We start from the raw sequence: 26,241 nt of genomic DNA on the forward strand, positions 1-26,241 counted from the left end.
CTTGTACTCGGGTCCGCTTGACACCTGTCCACCTTATACCTCCCCACCTTCACGGGCCGGCCTGCCTGCCCTCCCTCCTCTGAACCAACCACCTACAACAAGTTTGACAGCTCAGCTTTTTTGTGTGCTCATACGCAGAGCAGCAGCAGCAGCAGCAACAGGCAGCTAACTCTCCTTCTCTGGACTTTTATTTGTTTCTCTCTCTCAGCTTTTATCATTTGTGTTTGCATGTGTGCCTCCTGCGTCTCCTGCTGGATATGAGGAGTTCCATGTGTCCGTAGCTTTGGTCACTTTTCCCTGTTGGATTCTTTTTTTTTTTGGTTGCGTCGGTTTAGTTTTATATATATATATATATATATTTTATTTTTTTCCTAATCGGGCGTAGCGAGAGGATCTATAAACATGTCGAGGAGCGGCGCGGAGGAGGTGAACAAGCTCACTGAAAGTACATACAAGGTGGGTACTGGTGGGAAAACAACAGGTGAGACCACGACACGAGAGACACGAACCTCCATCCATGAAAGCTGCATGCATGTGTCCACTAATAAAACACCTCCACCGGCTGCGGGTCAACTTCCACGTTTACCAGCTGAAGGGGTTTTAAACAGCTGGTTGAATATTAAACTGTTTACTAATAGTGTTTACTAACAGGCAAAGATTGAGGGAAGCCTAAACTCATCCTGCAATATCTTGAACTTTTTTTTGGCTAATAATATCGCCATATATCTGATTATATGTATTATAAATTAGTGTCAATGCTGTATTCGAGCTATTTGAACGTCCAGGTTGGGTGTTGTGAGTTGTTAGCCTCTGCATCAGTAGAGACAGACTGCAGTGTTGAAACAGGTTTCATTAACAGATCTTACTTGGAGTGGCTTTAACAGACCATTAGTGAGTTTGGACCACTGGTTTTGAGGGAAATAGATCCACCCTAAGAGTTCCATTGTTGTGGTTTCATTAGGGTTAAAAGAGAAATCTGACCAATGAGTAAAAAGATCATGCATAAATGGATGTGAGGCAAAAATCTAGGTCAGTCCTCGACCAAAATAAGTTGATTTAAGACTGACAAAAGCATCACTTTAAATGTGCTTTATCAAAGATGTGCTCATTAGTTGAACAAAGCATTCAAAAAAGTATGAATCGAATAAAGAAATCATATCCGGCGAAGACTAAAATGACCAATTTATCCCACCATGAGTCCCACCATGAGCTTTAACTTATTACACTGTGTAGCCAGTCTGCATACTCTACAGGTGGTAAAGTGAAGGTGATGGGAGGGGATGTGAGTGGGGTACTTAATTATTTTTCTCATAATCTCTAGCCTTCTTGAGTAGCTTTTACCCGCTGGCCTCCTCTCAGGACAGCCTCCACCGCTCCTCGGTGTGATGAAATGCAGGAAAAAGACTCCGGGTTTAATAATTTAGCTGTCTGAGTGAGTTGTGTGGTAAGATTACACAGCGAACTCCTCGGCAGCCATCACCTCTGGCTCGCTGCTATAATCAACAGTAGCTGTATGTTTACTTGAGTGGTGCAGCAAGTTAGTGGAAAATTGTGTGGCCAAAAGATTTGTGTGTACACATTTCATCATTTCTGAAATGAGAGGATCAAAGGTATCTTTTCCTTTTGTACACTCAACTGGACAGCTTATGTGTCACTTATTGACAAAGGTCTGAATCAGTAGTGGGGGAGAAACATTGTTTTCCCCATGTGACTTAAAGTGGATTACCAAAGTGTAGTTATTTCCTGGATCCTGGTCTTGGGTGTGAACCTAAACTGAGACGATATCATGATGTCATGGTGTGTGATACGGCAATAATTGCAGAGATAAGAGTCTAAGACGTGATTACTGATGATAGTCCCACTTTCTGGCATTGATCAATGCTGGGTGTTCTTTATGTAAAAACCCTAAATGATTCATTGGAAACATCTTCTTTTCTTCTACTGGTAATGTGTCTATTGGTTTCCTCTCATCGGCTTTCTTTTATTCTTCCTCATTCTATCTTTTTTTGTGTTTGCATCCGTTCGTCAAGCTCTGTGTCATTTTCCATGGAGCAGCTTGTCTTCTTTGACATCATGTGTCATGAAGATCAAGACTGCTTGCATAGCATGCATGTTCATTACTTTTTGCCTAAAGGTCATAGGTCATAGCTCCTGTTAATGAATAGTCAGCAAGTTTTAACACTACTCTGTGTCCTTGTTCACATCTGACGTCACTCAGTCGGGTTGGACCGTCACCCACCTGCTGAGTCAGCAGCGTTACTATGGCATAACAAATACAAGCTTGAATGAAATCATCATGACTAACTGTCTGTCTTCTGTCTCCACCCCCCCAACACCCCCCTTCCCCCCCCCCCCCCCCCCCCCCCCCCCCCCCCACACACACACACACACACACACACACACACACACACAGAGTGTAATGGACCAGTTCAACCCAGGACTGAGGAATCTGGTCAACCTGGGAAAGAACTATGAGAAAGCAGTGGCTGGTGAGCATGTGTCTAGACTCTACATGAATAAACATTCAGTAACTCTTGAGTTTAGAAAAACAAATGCTTGTAACTAGAAGGTTAAGAGGATAATAAAGGCTTTTTTGGGGGTCCAGGTATACTTTCATAGAGAATATTTAGATTGTTGTTCAATACTCTTCAACATGCATTAGGGAGCCAACATAACATTAATGGTCGTTTTATCATTTCCCCAGCAATGATCCTGGCGGGAAAGTTGTATTTTGATGCAATGTCTAAGATTGGGGAGAATGCTGCAGTGTCTCCTGTCTCCAGAGAATTAGGTAAGTTTCCATGTTGCCATGTCCTCTGGATCTCTACAGCTACTGTAGGACATCTACAGTGTGGATATAGTTCCTGCTTACCTGAAACAGCTGTTTGTCTCACTTAGGACCCCGAGGCGTTTAACATTGGCTTCCAGGGGTGCATTTACACAGAGTATAAGTTTATTTATAGAGGGCATTTTCTGGATACTTTCTTCTCCATCAGACATCAACAGTTTCTCATTCTACCATTTATGTAAATGCAGCTGTTTTCATAGCAGTGTTTCACAATCAGTTGAAATAAAAGACTAATCGATGAGGTAAACAGTAATAAATGCAAGATAAAGCGAGATAACATAAATACCACCCGTCATTGTTTTACAACGCTGCCAGCTAGAGCTCATCGTGCAGGTAGGCAAATTTCCAAAAAGCCCTGATAACCAAACCTTGGCAGCTTTTTCTTCCGCCTGGACAGAGAGGAGCCTGCAATGAGGAATCTCATAAAGAAACAATGATCTGATACACAGCACCGCGAGAGATGCATGCAAAGTAATAAACTGAATCTACAAAAACGCCCATCCCTTTTACAGATGTGGCTGTGCCGCGGCTCGTCAGTTAAAGGCATCGCAGCTGAATCTTCATCAAATTATTGTGCCTGTTTTGTTGAGATACACAAGCCAGTGGGCACTGTAGCTTGAAGACAGCAGCAGTTAACCTTTGATTATTGCCACCGTGATGCTTGGGATGGATGTGCGTGTGGTGAGCTTAATACACTGTAGCAGAGGGTTTGTTTGCTTCTCACCAACTCCCCAGGCTTCAGTTCCCACAAGCTCATTTGTAGTCCAAAGATGTCTGGCCTTCTAACTCGCTGTCACTAGTGGCACACTTTGACAAAACCACACTATGTCTCTCAGCTCCCCTGGTGATTAGCTGCAAAGCTGCTAATTAAATTCAGCAGCACAACGGGAAGAGCCACCTGGTGTCAATATCCTGGGACACCTAAAGTGACACAAAAACATGAAACTTTCCTGAATACTCGAAGGGTAACAATTTGCAATCTCCTCCTGAAGAAATGTGGCTACTCACAACCGATTCTAATGGTGACATGTTTTAATTGTGCAAAAGTGTGATTATAAATCCATCTATTCAGCATGTTGGCAACAGTCATTGTTTCTGCTACAAAGACTTGAGTGTCTGCAGCATTTGAGAATATGGACAAGTGACAAGTGACCTGAGTTGATAAATGTAATCTCAATATGGTTAAATGTTCAACAGTCGGCTTTTTATGAATCTACAAGTGGTTGATAATCACAATAAATCTAAATGTTGCTTTGTTGGTGGTTTATCAGTTATAGTTTGTGATCTTCTCCCATCGTAGAAAGTAACCATTTCCTCTCCACGTAAACATGATGACATGGCAACACCAAGGTGTGTCATCTCTAGGTCATAAAATGAACTCAGTGTGCATGTGAAGCACTTTGGCTTTCGGTCTCTGAAAATCAAACGTGCCATGACACCGTGCCTTCTATTTTAAAGATGACAAAGGATTTTCACCCCAAAATAACCAAATTGCTTAAAGAAAGCTTTTCTGTATTTAGTGTCCACATGGACATTGCTGTTGCTTCCTGCTGAGAGGGCTTTTTTTATAGCAGTTTACAGTAAACTAGGTCCTCTTGTGGCCTCTTGGATTATGCTTCCTGTCATAGGAAGTGAAGAGGAAATGAGGGAAGGGAACTAAACAAATTGCCGGATATTATCAGTGTCCATCTAAGAAATTATAAAAAACAATTATCACCCGTTTTACTATTCAAAATAAACACAGAAATTCCCCTTTAAAATAAATGATGAGAAATGATGAGTCCGAGGGATGACGTAGACATGCCATTAGCATTATAAAACAGTTTTAATGTTAGGTGAATTACGCTCAGCGCCCACTAATCCCTGTATTAGAGACACAGACAGAGACATAGAGACACATGGTCTCATGGCAGATCCGTTTGGTCTGAGTCGTTATGGGGGATTATGCAGAGCAGGTGGTGATTAAAAGACACACTACAAACTAATGAGCCGGGCCTTTAATGCATCGTAACCGGAGTCTGCACCAGACGTCTCTAGAACCAGCCAGCATGGGCAACCTTTGAATGTGTCTTTCAAGGCAACAATATGAATTATGAGGAAGCAGAATTCCCTGCTCGAAACATGAGGTGTTTCACAAAGAATAAAAACGTCTCTACACCTTGTGGACTCGGGGATGTGAAGCTGCCCCGTCAGAAACCTGAGCTTCAGTGACGCGTAGCCAACCAGAAACCAGATACTCTTGAGAGGCATTGGAGGACCGGTGCACCTCGCCGTCCGCCCTTCTTCCTCTAATTCCTTTAGTCTCCCTCCTCCTCCTCCTCTTCCTCTGCCAGAGTTCAAATGTCAACAGCTCTTTCATTCAAGCACTCCTTCGCTGGTCAAACCAGGAGCAAGAGTTAAGACCTGAAGCTCCAGGATGTTAGTATTTGAGGTGAAACTAAGTGTCACAGAAGCTTGAACCTAAAATATGTTATTGGTTTCCTCAAACCATTTTCGACTAGGACCATACAACTGTTGCCAAAAAAAACCTGAAGAGTATTTAACAGCCTGAGAGACGCCGTGACCGGGGAGGATTTTGTTATCCGCAGGGAATTGAATCCCATCCAATCTTGTCCTTTTACAGCAGCAAAGGCTTTACAGACGCTTTATAGACACATACACAAACAGAGACACACACACACAAACGCAAACACACACGCGGCATCCTTTGATGGGCCCCGCCCGATCAAATGGCATCAGGCCCACTTTACATAATCCAAGCATGTTTGCATGGTGTGTCAGGTGGCTCTCTCTCTGCCAGGATGATTGTGCCCACAGTCAAAAACAGTGTAAGAACTGTGGGCTGCTTTGCATGCTAGCAGCGAAATGTTGTTTACAAAATCAGCTCTAAGTATGGAGTTTATTTCCCCACCCCCTCTCTTTCTATGTTTTGCACACGTTACGTTCTGTTGAAGTGAACAGACTTTCTTTATTTTACTTTATTTCTTCTACATCATCACTGCTCCACGGTAGCCACGGAGTGCATGGCTCAAGAATGAAGTTGATAACATTTCTTCAATGTTTTTATCTGTTGCAATCAAGTCTCCGTTGCTCACAGAATGCAGAAGAGCATGACCCATCGATCTGTTCATTAGGAATGAGAACGAACAGAATGACCGAGAACATTTTCTTTCCTCCTTGTGTCACTTGCTGTATGACGACATGTCAGAACATGACATGTTTTCTCACGATTTACGCCTTCACCAGAGGCAAGGTCAACCGATTCAAACCACTAAGTAGTGTTGAATGACGTCGCCTACAATGCTTTAAAAGGACAACAGCGCGTTTACTGCAGCTGTTCTGTTGTCTTTCACATACCTCGAGGAACAGAAGAACCATTATAGCCACAGTTTGCTCTCCCAACCATAGACCAGTTTCACATTTGCATACCGTCTGGCTCATCTGAGCGAAAAGTTCAACTTTAGGCCCTTAACTTGCTGAGTCGTCAGACGCTAGCTTCTGTGTTTAAGTCCCAGCTGTCAGCCCTGTGATGTAGAATGTAAAACGATGAGTGCAGCCATGACTCCAGACCCATGCACAGCCTGGGCAAACAGGTCTGGACTGTGTGGGTTTATCTCGGCTTGGTTTTGTTAGCTAATGGCGGTGGATTGCTGGCTGTGTAATTCACATCGTGACACGCTTTTGCCCTCGCTACTTGCTCGATGGAGAACACCTGTTGCTTGGCAACGTTTTGCACAGACCCTAACAACAATAAACACATGAGTGTGAACTGCTGTGGGATAAACGCTGTTGATTCACGTGACGCTACTGTAGCTTTGTGTCAGTAACGTTACACGCTTGCTTTGATTTCGTTATTCAGATGTGCTCTGTTGATGACTCACAACTTTGGGGCTAACAAATAAACCAGTCTGTCAGGTATTTGACTCTATACCACACCTAGTGACGTGTTTCAGATTGCATTGTTCTTAATGTGAGATAAGGAAACTTTAAGGTCAGATGTGGTTGTTAGCCTGACCGCTTCAGCGTCTGCTTTGCTGGTAACGCAGCGTCCATCTGAGTAATGCGCTGAACTTTATCTCGCACTCTGAGCCAGAAATCTCCACTTCAGTGTTAGTTTCATACAGCAAACTTTCCCGTTTCATTCCTACCTTTATTCTAAAAGTGTTAGCTGGTAGGTTTGTTCATATATCATTCATAACCTGAGTTATAGAACATTTTATTCCGGAAGAAAATGGCAAAATATAATCAGATTCATCTATTGGTAAAAAAAGAGAAAATATGTCTGAAAAAATTAAAAAAGAGTTTTGAACCTGGCTTTATCCAATGTTCAGATTTCTGCTCTAGTGAATTAGCTGATATTTAATGAGATAATACCTCATTTGCATATTTAAACATAGAATTTCAGAAAAGCTGAAAGAGCCAGGTCGCCATAAGGCAAGGTGGGGCAGTGAAACCAGAGTAGGGAAGGGCCGTGTGTACAATGAACAGGACAGTGATGCATCAGACGAGACGAGCAGCTTGTTGAACGTCAGTCAGAGGTTTGCGTCATAAATTTGAACACATCAGAACACTGTTGAGAAAAAGAAAATAGGATTATTACTTTTTCACGGGAGGAAATGCCACCTTTTTAAGAACAGAAAAAAAGGTTTAAAAAGGATTTAAACAGAAAGAACTACTGTCAAGGCACAAGGACAGCTGTTCCCTTTTATTACTATTTAGAAAAGTGGTGTGTGTGTGTGTGTGTGTGTGTGTGTGTGTGTGTGTGTGTGTGTGTGTGTGTGTGTGTGTGTGTGTGTGTGTGTGGATGACTCCTTTTCACATTTGGTGCAATATTGGTCTGCAGCATCAACAAACATGGACATATTGAATGACTAAAGTCTTATTTATTCACTGAGCATAAACGCCTCCACTCTGCGATGGCCCAGGTCTTCTATTAATATACAAATTAGCTAGTTTCTGAATCAGAAGCCACTGTATCTGTGGAAAATGTGGCTTTGAGCAACAGCTCAAGGTCACATCCCTATCTAGAGCTCTGTGTACAGTACAGTTGCACTAGTTGGCTACTGAAGAATGTTTTTTCTTTTTTTTGTCGTGACATTTTCTAACGGTACACAGACAATAAACTCCTATGGGAAAAGCTCAGTGCGGGAAAAATACATAACATCCTGTATCAAGTTTCCATTCTGAACATTTGCATCCTGCTTTTATATCTAGACGTCACATGATCCCGCGGGAGAGAGACAGTCATCATTTGGTCACATATCCTACTGCATACACAGAAACAATACCAAGCATACACTTTCTGTAATTTTAACTGTAGTTTGATTTAGATTCTTCGGACAAATGGACACTGCTGACGATCATCTAAATGATTTGCTGACATCTGAAGTTGCAGCCGAATATCAGCTGCTGTAGTGTTGATCAGTCTTTCTCTTCATAGTGACCCCCCATCTGTGAGAGACAAGTTCGCAGAATCGTTGGCCCAAACACATCTTTGCAAACACACATTGTTCCTTCATGTCTTCTGAGGGGTGTTAAAAAATGGTGTTTGTCAAGGGATCAGACACACACACACACACACACACACACACACACACACACACACACACACACACACACACACACACACACACACACCTTTTCCATCTGGGAGAAGCGCTATCCAGGCCACAGACAATATGTTAAGTCAGAATGAAGGCCATCCGGCTCAGAGTAGAGTTATTGATCATAATGTGAATGCTATTACTAATAAGTTTACTGTTTCCTATTATTTAGACGTTTTGGAAAAGGCAAGAGTTTGTAATGTATTTGTTTGTTTTCATTAAGAAATGAGGTTTTGTGAATTCAAATGTGTTTTTTTTGATCGCTGAAGGTGTGCACTGTAACGGGAAAGTCATTAAGAAAATTGTAATTATAATTTTCCTCATAATGCCCCATGATTCTAATTTGATTGCCTTCATGCAATGACAGAATGTCGTATTTTGTGGCTGCCCGCCATCTGAGCTCTTTTTGATTAGCTAAAACAGGAGGTGGTCCAGTTTTTCTGGTCCAGCAGCATGCATTTATCTTACTTTCATTCCAGCAATGGAAAACCTTAGTAACATAATCTGTAGCCGGAAAAATATGATGGCTTTTCAGGTTAAAAGTGACGCACATCATTTCTCAACGATGCTTTCAAACATACACTGTATATATTATGTATACATTGTGTTTATTGCCATGTACACTGTTGTCAGTGTATTTCTACTGAGAAAGTAAACAAGACGTTCCTGCCAGCCTATGCATCTTCTGACGTGTGTGTGTTTGTGTGTGTGTGTGTGTGTGTGTGTGTATAATGTGTACATATTTATGTATAACCAGTGACTATGTATTTCTCCTCCTCCTATTCTCTTTGTGACAGGTGTAGTGCTCATGGACATCTCAGAGGTCCACAGAAAGGTTCATCTTGAGCTGGAAGAAAATGTGAGTGCTGGATATGTTTTTGCGCCTGCGCGCATTCTTCCTGAAAATTCCTGTGTAACCTAAGTTCTCACTAATTGCGTTGCCTCACCCAAACGCACTTTTGTCAGTCGCTGAAACTGTTACTCGAGACAAGCGCAAGCAAAGCCTCAATTCACTAAGCACCATTTAGTGGCACACACAGTCAACCAGGAGCTTTTGTCTCCTCCTCCTTCCCCACCTTCACTAACTTGGACAGGCATAACACAAAGAGGTCGGATGAGGAAACAACAGGTTTGGGTTGTAGGAGCACCTGTTGGTTTCCTTCCTCGTTGAGAACAGGGGGCAGGCCTCAGCATGTCTCTGGAAAGCACCAGCTGCAATCTGTTGCAGACTAATTTAGATTATTAGCACGCTTACAACGGAGTAACGCTGCAAACACTGATTATTTTTATTATTAATTCATCTTTTAGTTGTTGGGCTGTCTTTAAGATAGAAGTCAGGTGGTCATTAGAAATTCCCAGTGCCCAAGGTTGCATCTTCCAGTCGTTTATGTTGTCACAAGTTTAAAAACTCAAAAGGTTTGTGACGATATGAGGTCGAAAGAATGCTGCAAAATGTCACATTAAAGAAGCTGTAACCTATAAATGTTTGACATTGGATAAATTACATGAACAAATAAACTGATAACTGATCGTCCACAAATAGTGAAATAGTTTCAGCATTATACCACAACAATTGGCAACATTTATGTTGTTAATGGAGCCTGTTAGATCTCAACACTGTCCCCACGAGATCTTTGCTGCATGAGCAATTTGTTTGGGAAAATAAACAATGCCAGAGTTTGATAATAACCTGTTAAATCTGAACTTTGGGGCAGAAAAGTTGCGAGGCACTCCTCCGAGACGTTGCTGCTAACGGCTTCAGTGAGTGGGTTGACCCATTAATGGACTCAGCTGGTGAGTCACAGCATGAATTCGGGTCACGGGAGAAAAAAAACGATGGAAGAAAAACCCTTTCACACACTTCGATGAGGGTGTGTGTTGTGCGCGACAAGGGCTCTCCGGTCTCCTGTGTGTGTTCAGTAATGGAGTCTTCTAATTCTTTGCTCCGCCCCATGTGGGGGCCGCCGCTGCATCCCATCATGGCAGTGGCGATGGAGGCACTTTGACACCCTCACACTAATGGGAGAGAGTTAAAGGGAAAGGGAGAGAAGTCTGTGGGCATTCCCACGCTTAGTTTCTGACTCATTCATCAGCGCAACCTCGGACTTGGCTCTAACCCCCGCACACTCGCACAGATATTCGCTGAACAATCGCTCTACATTTTTCTCTTTGAGACTTGCCATGTTGTCTCTGCAGCACTTCATCCTCCCATCAAGTTTAAAATCACCAGTGTGTCTTCTTCCCTCCTCCTCCTCCTCCTCCTGAAGTTCAAGAGGTTCCACAGGGATATAATAGCCGAGCTGGAGAGAAAGACTGACATGGATGTCAAATACATGACAGTAAGTCATTTCTGTGCACGTGCATGTTTGTGTGTGTCCATTCCCCTCATGAGAACACACGCTACTATAAAAGTTGTGTTATGTTTTTGATATGTCTGTAAGTTAAGGGCTTCATTTTAAAACATTTGATTATTGATAGTTGTAATCATGAGCAGGTAGATGGATGGAAAACTAAATTATATGAGGGTTTCATTGGCACTTAAACACTCAAATCAGTGCTATAATTTTCTGTCATTATGACTGCATACATGGCAATTACTGTATGCCCTAATGGGAGTTATTACTGCACCACAAAAAACAAGGTCATATTATCCAGCACCATCACGAAACAACGTCAAAACAAATTCATATTCTATAATACCCCACAGCAGCCTTGATAATGTGATACATGATGTTATATACAGTGATGACTTCAAAATGAGGTATAGACATAACTTTTTGAAGAGAAAAGTCACCAAGCTTTACTACACTGAATTGAAATTGAGCCGGTTATTCCAAAAGTGCAAACTCGCGTTTTGATTTCTGCCACCTAGCAGGGTGGATATCAGGTTGGCGTTTCTGCATTCACATGGCTTTCCTCTTCCCTCTGCTGCAGGCCACGTTTAAGCGGTACCAGATTGAGCACAAGATGAAGCAGGACTCGCTGGAGAGATCCCAGTCCGACCTGAAGAAGCTGAGGAGGAAGAGCCAAGGCAAGAACGCCAACAAGTACGAGAACAAGGAGAGCGAGGTGAGCTGGACGCACACGCACAGAGGCACGCGTGACGCTCCGTCTTTGCGTGTTTTATGTGCGCGCAGACAGAATTACACAGAAAACGCACTCATTCACAAACCTAGACACCCGAGATGCACCGTGTCAAAGACAGTGTAACAGTAGTCGGGGACAATGTGCAAAGTGTCTGTCTGTCTGTGCAGTCGTGCAGGAGAAGATCTGTTTGTTGTCGGCTTCTTTTGTCCGCTCCACTAATACACCCGCATGCCGTCCTCTCTGACTCCACCCCGCATGCTCGCTGATAAGAGGAGACACACACGTGCACAAAGGACGTTAAACATTTGATCAGAGTTGGCGGGTATATGCGACCGTACAATCGGAGCACCTATTTGCAAAGATACGCACAAGTGCTGCACTGTCTCCACACTCATGACAACCACGGAGATAAATGTGTGAAGTGGACATTACCTTGATGCATGAAAAGACAAACCTGTGATCTAATAGTTGTCCCAATTCTGTTTGTAATACGATCAATTCGTGATCTGTTTTAGAAAATAAGTAACTTATTTTGTCATTGTTGTTACCTCAGGTGTTTTCCCAGCAATAATTAATCTGTAAAAGGAATGTGAAACTATTACAGACAGTTATTACCCGGTGCCACCACACCCCAACAGGGACTGAGAGGAGTTTAATGTCAGAGCTGCGTCCATGAGAGGATGGCCTCAGATGTTGCATAACCGCTCTACCATCGATCGTGTGTGTGTGTGTGTGCGTGTGTGTGTGTGTGTGTGTGTGTGTGTGTGTGTGTGTGTGTGTGTGTGTGTGTGTGTGTGAGAGAGGGAGGGTCTGTGTATCCTGTCACAGTCTAGGTAGACACAGTCTACCTACCCCTACCCTGGTCGAGAGAGAGCAGAAGAGGGAAGAGAGAGGCAACCAAAAATGAATAACTCAAGGAGTTATATAACCAATATAGTTTTATTCCAGCTTTAACTTTTAATTTATCATTACCCAGAAAATAAAATGAATGATTTCATAATAACAAAAATTGTGAGAAAAAAAAGTCCCTTTCTCTTGTCATGTAAACTTAGATTGTCTCTTTTGGTGTCAGCGTGCTTCTCGTTCCTCCACACTCTTCCTCCACTATATCTCCATCGCCCCTTCCACGTCTTTTACTCTTCTCTCCTCTCCTCTCTCCCTACCCGTCACCAAGCCATGAGTCAGCTTGTTCGCTCGCTGCTGTGCTCAACAATCTAACTCAAGGCCAGGTATTAGGATTTAGCAGCAGACACCGATTGGCCGTGCGGACAGACACTTGGTCTTGGCTTAGAGGCGGGACTTGACAGCAGCAGAGGATTCACTAAAGACACTTCAATGCCTGAAGGTTTTACCCTCTGTGCATAACATAAACAAAGATCAAGATGCGTATCACGGCTCCTACGGGTCAAAGACGGAAAGTGTGTGTCTTATCTCTCTGTTCCCGCCCCTCGTTCTTCCTCCCTATGGTAAGACTTAGGATAGCATTTCACACTCCCACTTGTTTTCCCTCATCCACTTGTTGGTGGAAATTAAGCCGCCCACCTCTCCAGTTCTTTAAAGGTGCTTGTTGCTTGTGGTTTAAAGGTTCTTGTGCTCGTTCTCCATCTCTCTTAATTATATTCCATTGAAACAAGGTTAATTGGACAACAAACAAAACAATAATGAAATTACAACGACATAGTCGAACATCGCAATGAGCTAAATGATTGACATATTTTAACAGTGTGGCACACTCACCTTTCAAATTTGCATTTGCTGGTTTGTTGACGTGTAGCCACAGAGAGCCGCATTTTATGATCGTGTCTGTCCGAGATATCAGCAACTCTAAAAGGAGAAGTTCATGTCAGGACTTCCTGGAATTAGAGAGACGGACAGATTCACATTCGGTCCGGCGGACAGACGGCCCTGTTTGGACAAGGATGATGTCACCGCTGCTCAAAGTCGCTTTTGTCACTGAATACACACACATGTGTGCAGAGGTCATGTTTTTCTTCTCCTCGTTTTCATAGAAATAAGTCAGTATTGTTTGTTTCTGTTGGAATTATGAGGGCATGTTTATGATTTGTACACCAAGAGGAGCAGTTCTATAAACATTTTGGTTAGGTAATTAAATAGGAATTAAGCATTTTAATGATGTTTATGTTTTGCTAACTAACATTCTCCTACCCAGTGGCTGCCACATGACCACGTTCAATATGGTAAATAAAGCTCTGAGCGATTTAAGGCTTTATCAGAAGAGGACAGTTGTAAAAAGTGAATAGAGAGGGTGTGTGTCATTGTATCAACAACCGTTATGGGCGTGCCAATTACAGGCATAGGGATCGGGATGACAATATGGATCTCAGGTGGAGCTTTGGCAAGGAATCAGGGACAAAAGACAACGTTAAAAGAGGTGCAGGGGACTATGACTGTGTTTCTTATTACTCTTTTTGAGAAGAGTTTAATGTGTGTTATGTTAAAGATTGGTTAGAAAATCATACAAATGCATTGTATGAGCCAGAATTCAAATCCCCATAATGATTCTATGTAGGTAATGTTTGCAAAGGCTCACACCTGGGCCCAGGTTATTAATGGTAACATTATTACTACAATCCATTATGTGTGCTGCTTTTTGCTGAAGCCACAACCAGCAATTGTGTTCATTCTTCCTCACAAAATGATCATATGAAATAAACCAAGATGATAAGGTGAAATAGGTGTGTATTTGTACATGCACAAGGACACACACTAGTCAAAAATCCTTTCAGTAGCCTTCTGACCTTTTTATAATCTCAGGTTGTCGCTGTAGATAACGCATCTCCTCCCTACCACTGCTGGGCCCGGTCCCATTTTCCTCCTATTGCTCCGTGCTTTCATGAAACAGCCAAAGCAACGTAATCTATCAATGCAGTAAACTGCAGTCTAATAATACCTTTCCCCATGCAAGAGAGAGATTAGGATATTTAGAAAGGATGCCTGTCCTTTCATAGCATTCACCCTGGTTTGTGTACAGATGGGCAGTAAAAGAGACAAGATGGCTTCAGACCGGGTGGCGGGGAAGATAAGACGTGATGATCTATTTAAGATGGTCGTTTGTAAGACGGCGGATAACAAAAGACAAACTAATGGATTTCAATCCATTCGTATTAACTTATTACATTATTGTTATAATCTTGTTCTGTATGTGCGTTTGTTGTCAGTGCCTGGAGACGTTGACCAGCCGTCAGATGGAGATGCAGCTGTTCATCGCAGACGGCTGTAAGGAGGCTCTGCTGGAGGAGAAGAGACGCTTCTGTTTCCTGGTGGACAAACACTGCATGTTCTCCTACCAGTATGCTTCCTTCCACGAGAAGGTACAAGTCCCTTCTGCTCCTCATGGTGTTAAGTCAAGCAGAAAGTAAAGCTGTTCCTTGTAGAGACGCTTCACAGGCTACATTGCAGTAAAGTTGTCTTTATGTTGGACTGAATGTGGCTTTGGGACGGAAATCCAAATATGTCACGCAGATTTTTAACTTCAAGTACATCCGATTCTACCGTACGTAAATACACATTCAACGATTTAAGACAATAGATTGAACAACTCATTCCCAAACCTCCATCTCAAGACTATCATGTTGCCATAGTGATGCAAATGTGTGCACCGTTCCTTCTGATTACTCATGTTTTCTTTTAATATCTTTTCTCGTGTCCGTGCCTGCTGGACAGGCCCGAGACCTGCTGACGGCGAAGCTCAACAGCTGGCAGGACCAGTGCAACGACGCCGCCGACATACCCGACACTATCACGACAATGATCGAGGGACTGCGCACGCCCATCTCCATCACGCCGCTGCCTTCTCCCTCCCCGTCACGGCACAGCATGGTAAGAAGGGGACCATGCTCGATATATGCCGCCTTGTTTCAAAGTGCTTCATCTCTGTTGTGTGGCAGAACACAATATCTCAGATTCATGATATACATCTAGTGACTACGTCTAATTTTTATTTAATTTTATTTAATTAAGCATCTTGCTAAATATACTTTAGGTTAATGTTTAGCTTTTGATGAGGCCACTAGTGCGATCATTAAACAGTAAAATTTAGATAGTGGTACTGGCCTCACTCCCAACGTGCTAAAAATAGTAGGTGAGCCAGGAAAAATATGCAGGATCTACCTGCATTTTTGCATAATTTAGTCACAAAATGTGGTCTATAATGATAGTAAATATAGTAACATAAAAACACCAGCAGGTTTTAGTATTCATTCAAGGATTTGCTTGAACGTTCAAGTTAGAAAAAGAAAGTGAACCCTTGGTTTGTAGTAACTAGTTCAACTTTATTTTGCAACAGTGGCCTCAGATGGTTCCTGCATGTGTTGATCACATCTTTACCTTGATCAGGAGGAACAAAACTGTTGTATTAGATTGATGTTTCAGGACTGTAGCTCTCTTCAATTCATCACACAGAATTCCAATTCATTTAAAGGCCAGTTTAGAGCACAATGATGTGGGTGTTAGTACTTTACATAGAGTGTATTTGTCTATAACTGTGTGACTTATGCATACATCTAGGTAATTCCAAAGGGTTCACTTTCTGTGTCTTGGCACTGTATTTGCATGCTAACGTTTCCATTAATGTTCTTGTGGCAGAACATGTCCGCTCCTCCGGCCCCCCCGCTGAAGGCTCAGACCAGTCCTCTGGCGAACATGTTCACCCAGGAGAGCAACGTCACCCCTGTAACCAGCACTACCAACAACAGCATAGGTATTATGGCATGGAACGTGGCACTGGTTTTTCAGTTATTATAAATGATTGTAGGTCTGTGTGTCGGCCGGCTCACCTCTTTGGTCCAGACTGAGATACCTTAACAAGCATTGCATGGGCTGTCGGAAAATAGATATTCAGAGGGATACATTCTGTTGACTTTTCCTTTGGTGCCACCACAAGGTTGGTATTTTTATATGGAAAACCTTGAGAACCATTACGTTGATCGCTATTGAGCAAATACTGTATTGGCTTTTTGAGCATGTTAGGATGTCGAAGATCAAAGCAACATTTTGCTCAAGTTGTCGTACTCTCACTGTTGCTCCTCATCATCATCATCCTCACTTGTCTTCCTTCCTCACTCCCAGACCACGGGAGCAGCGAGGAGAACAATCTTGCCAGGTGTGTGTCTGTCGCCACTGGCCTCAACAACATAGTGAAGAGGCCGCGAGTGCGCACCATCTTCCCCCACACCGCCGGCAACAACAACACATTGCTCAGCTTCGAAGAGGGCGACGTCATCGCCCTGCTCATCCCCGACGAGAGAGACGGGTGGATGTACGGCGAGCTGGAGAAGAATGGAAAGTGAGTCGAGTCACACAGTGTTGCAACAGTGTCTGAATTCTATGTTATTAAAGGCTAAGATGGCCTGCTGTTCGTACAGTACATTTGTGATGCAGTGCACGTACGTGACCAACCTATACTTCAGTTCCCTTATATTTAACAGAATATAAGCAAGAAAGATTCCTTCTGATATTTACAATAATCCCCCCCCTACGCTTCATCATAGCCTTCATCATCAATGTTTTTTTTCTTTGTTATGTTCCTCCACCCTCCTGCCGGTTACATGATTGACACGAGTTGGACCGTGCTGGCCAGATGGTCCCTCGTCAGATTGTTATGCTGACCATGTACACACACACACACACACTCACACAGCTCGAGGCTCACCGAGTGCTGCCCGAGCTGGAACACTCACTGATAAGGAAATCAAAGTAAAGTATGGCCCGAGGGTGGGATGGAGGATAGCGGACTGGAGAACCACCTGCTCCCCCACACAGACGGGCACCAACCAAGCTCTCTGCCCGGTTCTCTGATGTCTGATTTATTTATTTTTAAACAGGTTTGATCTGGCATCTCGGAAGTGTGTTTTTTGAATTTTAATTATTCATCAGGTTTGATCTTTACCACCATCAAGATAAATTACCTGGCAGATATACATTATAGAAAACTGATCAAAGGAAGTGAAGCTGCCGCAAAGTTAAGCTTTGGTCCAGCTGCTTCTGCTCTGCAACCCGGGAGAGCTTGAGTGCCCAAAGACCTAAAAAGTGTCCATCATCATGTTTGTCAGATCCCTGCGTCTGATGAGAGGGTTTCGGCTTTGACGCGTTTGGGTCTCTCGTTGGGTTTCTCCCTTTGTCTTACAGTATATATCTGCTTTGATAGTGTATCCCGGCAACTTGCCTGGCAACACCCAGGCCGATTCAGATACCCACACACACTGTTGATGGACTGAGGGATGAATGTCAGCAAGACACTGAGGAATAAACGATACACCGCAGCAACATTTGACAAATAATGACATGTGACCATGCGTATTATCATCGTGGTCACTATTCCATTTAAATCTGTCTTATTATTCAAACAGGCTTGTTAGAGTTTGGCTTTCTTGTCCAGGAAAAGTCAACACCCCGAGCTGCCAGTACTCTTGAGTTGTCCTTGAACAAGGTTTTTATTAATGCCAAGTTGTTTCAGTGAACCTGTGCAGTCGGAAACCCTTCCCTTGATAAATATAAACTGCTGTTAATACGAGTGAGATTGAGTGAGGTATTTTCCAGTAGGAGTCTTTTTTTATCTCAGGTGCACAAAGGTAACACCCATTTTCCATCTTAGATGTGCAAATATTAACATTAATCCACGTATATGTACTGATTACGAACAATCTTGTACCGTAACAGCACAATGACACACAGTCCTTGGTCTGAGCTTTTGATCGTCAAGCTGTGACTCCTTTTTTTTTTCATTCTCTCATGAAAATTCCTTTAAATGTGTTTTCAAGCCTAACTAATATTAATTTGTTATCAGATCGAGGTGAGAGGTTGCTGGAGCACCTGCAGTTGATGACATCATGTGACTAGCTTCATGCCAATGTGCTCAATATAGTTTTCAACTCCACAGTGAAGTTGTTTTGCTGTGTGTTTGTGAGGGCACCAACACATGAATGCTTGATTTGATCTCACCTCAGTTACCTTCATGGATCTCTGCAGCCTGACTCAATTATCGACTCATTTAATAAACAAGCGCAAAGTTTCATTCAAGCTCCAAACAAACACTAATCGGGTGTCAGCTCGGCAGCTTTGAGATGAGACTTCTTAAACCACAAGACCTTGATTTATTGAAGTCATTGATTTCCTTTGCTTAAGAGATGGAATCTAAACAGTCCCTGACCAACTGGGGAGAGTGGTTGTTAGAAAAGATAACTTTCATCAAAATGAAGGCATTTGAAATGGTATCCTTTGATCTCTGTTTACAAATCAAAGGCACCCATTCCTGAGGATTCATTTTTTCTGTGATGAATTCCAACTTTTGCTGCCATAGTAACCACGGTAAAACATCCACACAGTTTCTACAATAAGACTTAGAATAGCTCCATAGCGTCTCCTCAATAGTGTGGAAAAGAAGCATACGTGTTTCTTTATCTCCTGGTTCAGAGATGGAGGAAGTCGTTGAGGTGAGGGCCGACCAGCGTAGCGCTTCGCTAATCATTTAGAGATTCCTGTGCAATGAGAGCCGGTGGGCCGGCCGGCCGGCAGGAGAACACACCTCAGATGTAATCATCCCTAACGTGGCTTCTCTGTCTTTGTCTGTGTGCTGCAGGAGGGGCTGGTTCCCTTCATCTTACTGCCGTGCTCTCTCCGAGCCTCTCGTGAATAACAACGGGTAAGGAGACTCCACGTTCCAGCTAACACACACACACACACACACACACACACACACACACACACACACACACACACACACACACACACACACACACACACACACACACACACACACACACACAGCAGCAGGTGTTATGTTGCAGCCATCTGTATTGTTGGCTGTGTTTCCTCTAGTTACCCCTGTTAGAGTGATAACCTTTCTAATCTTATGCGGGACTCTCCTGTTCCTCAACCTTTGATTCCTGTTGCTTCCTCAATCTTTTAACCAATACGTTTCTGTTTTTGAAAGAGATTAAAACAATGTATGTTTTGTGTTACATTATATAACGCAGTTGTGAGGGATGTATCCTGTATAGTGTTAATACACCTTAAAAAGATATTTTGCTCATATAAAATATGTGTAACTAGAATGAATCTAAAATGTCACACAAGCTCAGCAAAATATGAGGAAACAGGATGTTTAGTGCTGATGAAAAGATTTTGCTGCTGATGAGAGAGGGTTCAGCGAGTCGACTCCAGCCTTTTCTTCAAAGAGACTAATCCCTATCGAATTCATTTATTAGATCTTAATGTGCTGCACCTCCCAGAGAGAGGCTGCCAGCCAACTGCCACAGAAAGTTTAAACTATAACCAGCGCCTGGGGACACACCACGCATAATGCATCCTGGTCCTTTTGTCCTTTTGGGGACCCTCCGCTGACTGTATTTAGTTTTTGCCCCTAACCTTCTTGTTATCATCATGCCTATAAGCCAAACACCAAGTAACCCTAAACTCAAGCTACAGCCCTTAAAGATAGAAATATAGAAGCACATGCAAATCAGTTGAAGTGGCTTTATTCTTCCCTTCCATCTTTCATCCTTTCTTTTCCTTCATATATCTATTTGTAATCCGTCCCCTCCTCTCCCTGCTCCTCCACAGTGTGTCTGCGGCCCCGTACCGCAGTAGAAGTGTGGTCAACCTCCACCATCAGGACTCAGAGACAGACGAGGCGACCATGGTGCTGCCCCCAGCGGACTACAGCGACGTCTCGCAGCGCAACGCCACCAAGAACAACATCAGCGCCATCGCCACAAAATACAACCACCAGCATTCCCCGACGCCCTCTGCAGCCTCCTCCTCCTCGTCTGATCACCTCACGGTCAGTCAGCGGGTTGTTTGGTTCACGTCCATTCATCTCACATTTTCACAGTTTTAGTTTGAGGAAAATGTTCGAATTAAAAAAATGAATAAAAAGTTTTGTTGTAAGAAATGTAATCAGCCCAGAGCACTTTGACCTTCTGCCTTCTGCCAGACCTTCCTGCCTTAGTGCCGTGATATAACTGGCAATGTGAGGCTTCGTCTCACCTACTGTACCTGTGTGTGTGTGTGTGTGTGTGTGTGTGTGTGTGTGTGTGTGTGTGTGTGTGTGTGTGTGTGTGTGTGTGTGTGTGTGTGTCAGATAAGCTTTTTATATCCGCTTTGGAAACCTGACCACAATCTGATACACTCTCAGTGTCGGCTGACATAGGCAATATACAGAATAACACAATAATCAATTATCGAGAGTTTGCTGTAAAAACGACTTCAATGATGTGAATATCTGCAAATGCATGTGAGGCACAAGCACATACTTATAACTACATAAGTAGTTATCGTGGGTATTTTCAATCTCTGCTTGTACAAACAATACAATGTTTTCTTATGAAATTGAAATACTGAATATACATTTTGAAAGGCATACAAAGGCAGGGATTTTCTTGGCTTATTTGAGGCTAAGGTGGTACGTAATGTTGAAAGATGACTCATTTATTATAAAGACAACAATGGTGTTGTTTACTTTTTTTTTATTATGAAGTTTATGTTGATCAAACTGCTGCTTATTTATGTAAAAAACTCCAGTCAGGGGGATTAGAGATTGTCCATAGGTGTTAATGCATGAAGAAGCATTTTTGGTTATGCAATTATAGAAAATAGAAGGATGTATGTTTTACTCTACTTTGACTGTCCAAAAGTCACCATAATAACCAACCATAGATTTCGATGAATGTTTTTTGTGTGGGAGACGAAAAGACAAAATATCTGAATTGTGTTCGAAAGGCGAATGCAAGCAGCTTTATGCAGGAAACCTGTCTTGTTTTTTACAAAATTGCGGCCTTCGCACTCTGTTCATCCTCTCATGGCTGTTGGGGCCGAAGACAGAGGCTCAGTAGGGCACAGCTGGGAAGCAGATCCGCGTTGTTTCTCTAATCCCCGGTGTGCCGATAATGAGTCTCTCCTCCAGTAAGAGGCAGCGCCACTGGGAGAGAGAGAAAAGAACTGAGTCTGGGTCAGCACTGCATACACAGTACGATAATTGAATGACGACGCTTTCTGTATCTTAGCAGCAGATGTCTTTCAATATGTCCCTTCTCACGAATGTAACACTGAATGTTTATTTAATATCATTATTTCATGCAGCAACATGGCTGTCTCTGTAGTCATAACTTTACAAATGTTGTCCCATTTGCAGACCATGCAAAGTGTCAACCAAAGTATGAACCAAAGTTGCGGCTTCTCCTCGATGAAAGCTTTTGTTGTTTGCCTGTTCTGGGTGAATGCAAATGTGTTGTGGGTCAAACGCACCTACATCTGTCTTCACGATCACTCACACGCAACCGCTGCACTACAGCACTTTTCTAGTCTACCTGGAGACTTGTGATGATATTTAACACTTTTTCATACCATATTAGTTATGTATGTTTCCCATTCAAAATGTTGGAAACATCTCACGCTCAGCCTGAGTCCAGTCAAGTGGCCGATGATCGCAACGACCAATAGAGACTCTTTACTAACCCCTTACAGCTGGAAGATTTAAATGATGTATTGTACATGCCATTGATACAAATGTATTTCCTGAAGTTAACTATATGGACTAGAATTGACACTCTGGGTGATATTGTCAATATGCTATAAGTCACTGCAAGTTAAATCAATCTTTATGCCCTAAAGCTATTTATATACTTTATAAAAGTTGTTTATTGTTGCAACTTTCCTGTGTGTGTGTGTGTGTGTGTGTGTGTGTGTGTGTGTGTGTGTGTGTGTGTGTGTGTGTGTGTGTGTGTGTGTGTGTGTGTGTGTCAGTGTCAGTGTACATCTCTCCACCACTGACTCTGCTTCATGTTGGAATTCCACTCCTGATGAACCCGATACCCAGGTTCCCTCTTTGTCGCTCTCTCGTCCTCCTTTCAGTTTCTCCAGTCATTGATTGTCTGTTTATCTCAACATCAGCACTTTTGTCTCTCCATCTTCAATGCCCGCCTCTCCCTCCCTCCATTTCCAGAATTTCGTTCACTTTCATTGAAGTTTATCCTCCGTTCGTTCCTCACCAACCCCGGTTCTAACTCGTAACACTCAGAATAGACTCAGAATAGACTTGCAGATGGGGAAAGGTTCTCCACTGCTACGGTCGTTCTGTAATACTAAAATATGCTCAGTGTATGAGTGGGTGACTGAAGCTGTGTGCTGGCGTCTGCACATGCTGGTGCTTTTGTGTTGTTGGGTTTATGGGGGCTTGTGGCTGCAACATGCATGGACATTATTCTCAGTATGATACGTGTCAACTTTTGTGTGATATACTGAATTAGTAAGGGCAAGTGAGAGCGTGTTTCCTCTGCACTGATTCTGGGAGGAAGTCAGTTTCATTTTCCTTTTTAATATTTTATGTTTTTCTATTTATTTGTTGATACACCTAATCGTAAAAATCTATAATATAATCTGTACAAGTGCTACATCGACATATTTTCACTTCACGAATTTATTTCAGCAAAACCTTTTTTTCAATGTTGTGGGTTGTTCCAGAGACAAAAAAGTGGAGGGAAGGGAGGAAGAGGAGAGGAGACAGGAGTGCCAGGGGAGGTTGGGTTACCCTGTAATGCACAATGAGAAAAAATTCACCCTCACTGTTTCGGTGCTTTTCGTCGAGGAAAAGATAAGAACTCACAGGAATGGATACATTTAGAGGATGGAAGCAAACGGAGAGGGAGAGTGATGCAGGAGATTGAGATCGACAAAGAAAGTTAAAGAAAGTTAAGGGTGCGGAGACGGTTTTGACCTCCAACCTGAGAATCATTGCAAAAGTAAGAAAAACTACAATGATGTTGTTTACACTCAGAGTTTAAAGCAGAATAGAAGACATTCATGCTGTGAATTAGCGTAGCGGCTGTACAAGCCTGTATTAAACTGCAGTCATGGTCCAACAAAAGTAGAGAGATGCTGTCTGGAGAATAGATTAAAAGTGTTGACGTGAATAAAGATGTGTGTCCTTTACCCGCCATGACTGCTGGTTGTAATCCAAACATATGTAAGAAGAGGACAGATGTTAAGTGCTGTATGTCCTGTGGGGAATAACAGTGGTGGCAGTGAGAGGAACTGTGTCAAGACTGAACCACTTTGTACAGAGAAGTCAGTCACTCGATCCTCCTCTGCCCTCTTGTGGAATATCTGCAGTACTGCACATTGATAACTGGAAGAAAAGGCCAAAGGCAAGAGCAACAGTTTATCTTCAGCACTTATGCTGACAAACTGTTTACAAAACAGTGTCTGTGTCCAAGATTACTACCTAATTAACTCATTCACTGCTCCCTATATAATAGACTCTGGTATACTTTGGAGTAAATTGAGATTTCTGACAATTACGATTTTTGGAGCAGCATTCACATACTGTTTTGTACAGTTGTGGGAATTTACTGGCAGAACATCAGATACATTTGGACACTAAATGTAGTGCACTATATAGTAAATGTGTAGTGATGTAGGACAGTCTGTGGTCACATCTGGTGTGTTCATAGGCAGCAGCAGAAAAGTAGAAACTCTAAACTCGTGAGTTGAGTGTGTGGTTCTTTATATTTGTGCAAGATAGATTGGCTCTTTCTATTTCCCACTTCCCAGTCACTCTTGTTGTTTAGCTGTCCCGCTCACACAAAATCCCTAAAACGTAACCAAGAGTACAAAATCAGCATAGTGGAGGATTTCAGGTGGGTTAATTGAGGATGTACTTTAGGGATTAATGGCTTTATACGTCAATATTCCGCTTAAAAAAATAAATAATGGTAATCCTTTTGTGTGAAACTTGAATTTCTGTGAAATAATGAGGTCTCTCTTGAACATAATCCTCACCTTCAGGGTTTAGCACGCCCTACACGTCATAAGGAAATCTGTGGTTAATTGTGGAACAGACTTGAATTTCCAGAAGGTCCAGATTCCACACTCTCGTGATATGACACAACAGCATACTGCCTTTTCCCACGGTTTCCCTCGGCCATCTATTCATCCAGTGTGTCCAATCCATCAGCTCATAATATATATAAATATATATATATATATATATATATATATATCAGAACCATATATTGCCATGTATGTTTTCACATACAAGGAATGTGTCATGGAGGGTGGTGCATAACATTAAACAATAAACAGAGTGCAAGAAATGGGAGCATGTTTGAATTTACAATTAAATCTACAATAGAATACCAAATTAAAATAAAGTGCACAGATAACAGTACTTTAAGGTGAAATGTAAGTGTAATATGAAAGTGACAAGTGTAATGGTAAAGTATACGTGTGTATGTATACATACATATATATATATATATATATATATATATATATATATATATATATATATATATATATATATATATATATATATAAAATATATATATTATATATATATACATATATATAATATGTATTATCATATGTATTATCATATTTATATATATAATATATATATTATGTGTGTGTGTTACTGTCCATCACACCTGGCATAAAGATGGATAGTTGAGGTATTCATAGTTATATACTGTATAGTGTCTAATATGATGCATGATTGTGAACCTATGTTTTCTCCACAGGCAGCGCAGCCTAACGGCACCTCAAGACCTCAGCCTGCTTACCTCGCGTGAGTCTCATCAGCACATGAACGAGATGCTCTGCCTTTGTCTCCCTCAGACTTGTACTCATCACTTGTCTCTGCTGCGTTGTCACAGGGGAGGGAACCCGTTCTCCACAGTCCGGCTACGTCCAACGGTCACCAACGACCGCTCCGCACCGCTCGTCTGATCCGTCCACATTTACGCACAACGCTCCATTCCCACAACTTCCTGTCCGCCTTCCTGCATCGTGCAGCTCTGCCCTGCCTTTACCGTCCAGCGGCGTCTACTGGTCTGGAACCAGACAGAACTTGGCCAGCACTGAGACAAAACAATGCCATTTGAATCTGGGATCTCCTCACTGCTGCAAACTCTCACATTGAAGTAGTTGGGGACCATTTTATTTTCCAAAACAGATGCTCACATATTTAAGATACATATATTTTCTATTTTGTCCCTCTGTTTGTGGTGGCAATGTTAGGACCCCATTCTTACCGACACTTGAGAAATGGATGAATGAAAACGGTCAAAGGAAATACTGCAACGTGTTTATGCTGTTGATGATAGAAATGGTTTTCTGTTGCCACAGGACAGTAGAGGAACGTACTTTAGAGGACCTCTGCATTTCACCTTCAGGTCCTTAAATTAAAATGTTGCGTCTTAGTGTCGACGCTATGATGCTGACTGTTGCCGTAAGCAGAGAAATCCGTTCAAAGAGATGCCTCCAAAAATCTTTCGTCCCTCTTGTATATATATTTGTACAACCGATGCTATAAATAGTCCTTTGCCATCTAAACAGGACTTTTGCCTTAATGACACTAACATAACTTCTGTAAAAAAAATCTGTTCGCTGTTGTGTTCTTCAAAATGTGGACAATCACATCATCTTCACATTGGCGGTGCAGTCATTTCTGCTTTCATCATTGCACATGCAATTTTAAGACCACAGTCTGTAGACTTGTTTTTGACCGACATTACAATCTTAATAGAATTTGCTGTATGAAAAATAAAGATGTCTCTCTTCAATTTGTTTTGTTTATCATGCACAAGTAGTCTACAATGTCTGTCTGAATGCTCATGTATTCCTTTGTTCATATGAAAAGTAACAGAATATTTTAGTTATTAAAATGTTCATCCTTTTGAAAATGAA

General features: G+C 42.3%; 1 protein-coding gene across 1 annotated transcript; it reads left to right on the plus strand.

Moving 5' to 3' along the window:
• Positions 1-354: 354 nt before the first annotated feature.
• baiap2l1b (BAR/IMD domain containing adaptor protein 2 like 1b) lies at positions 355-26,132 on the plus strand. The gene is made up of 14 exons (XM_079233873.1): positions 355-456; positions 2,414-2,489; positions 2,705-2,791; positions 9,249-9,310; positions 10,719-10,790; positions 11,386-11,520; positions 14,718-14,870; positions 15,223-15,378; positions 16,144-16,258; positions 16,627-16,843; positions 19,136-19,198; positions 20,119-20,338; positions 25,074-25,120; positions 25,209-26,132. Exons 1-14 carry the CDS (start codon positions 403-405, stop codon positions 25,279-25,281), a joined length of 1,530 nt encoding a protein of 509 aa, XP_079089999.1. The 5' UTR covers positions 355-402; the 3' UTR covers positions 25,282-26,132.
• The last annotated feature ends 109 nt before the right edge of the window (positions 26,133-26,241 follow it).

This window comes from Taurulus bubalis (assembly GCF_910589615.1).
Source record: "Taurulus bubalis genome assembly, chromosome: 17".
Classification (NCBI taxonomy): Eukaryota; Metazoa; Chordata; class Actinopteri; order Perciformes; family Cottidae; genus Taurulus; species Taurulus bubalis.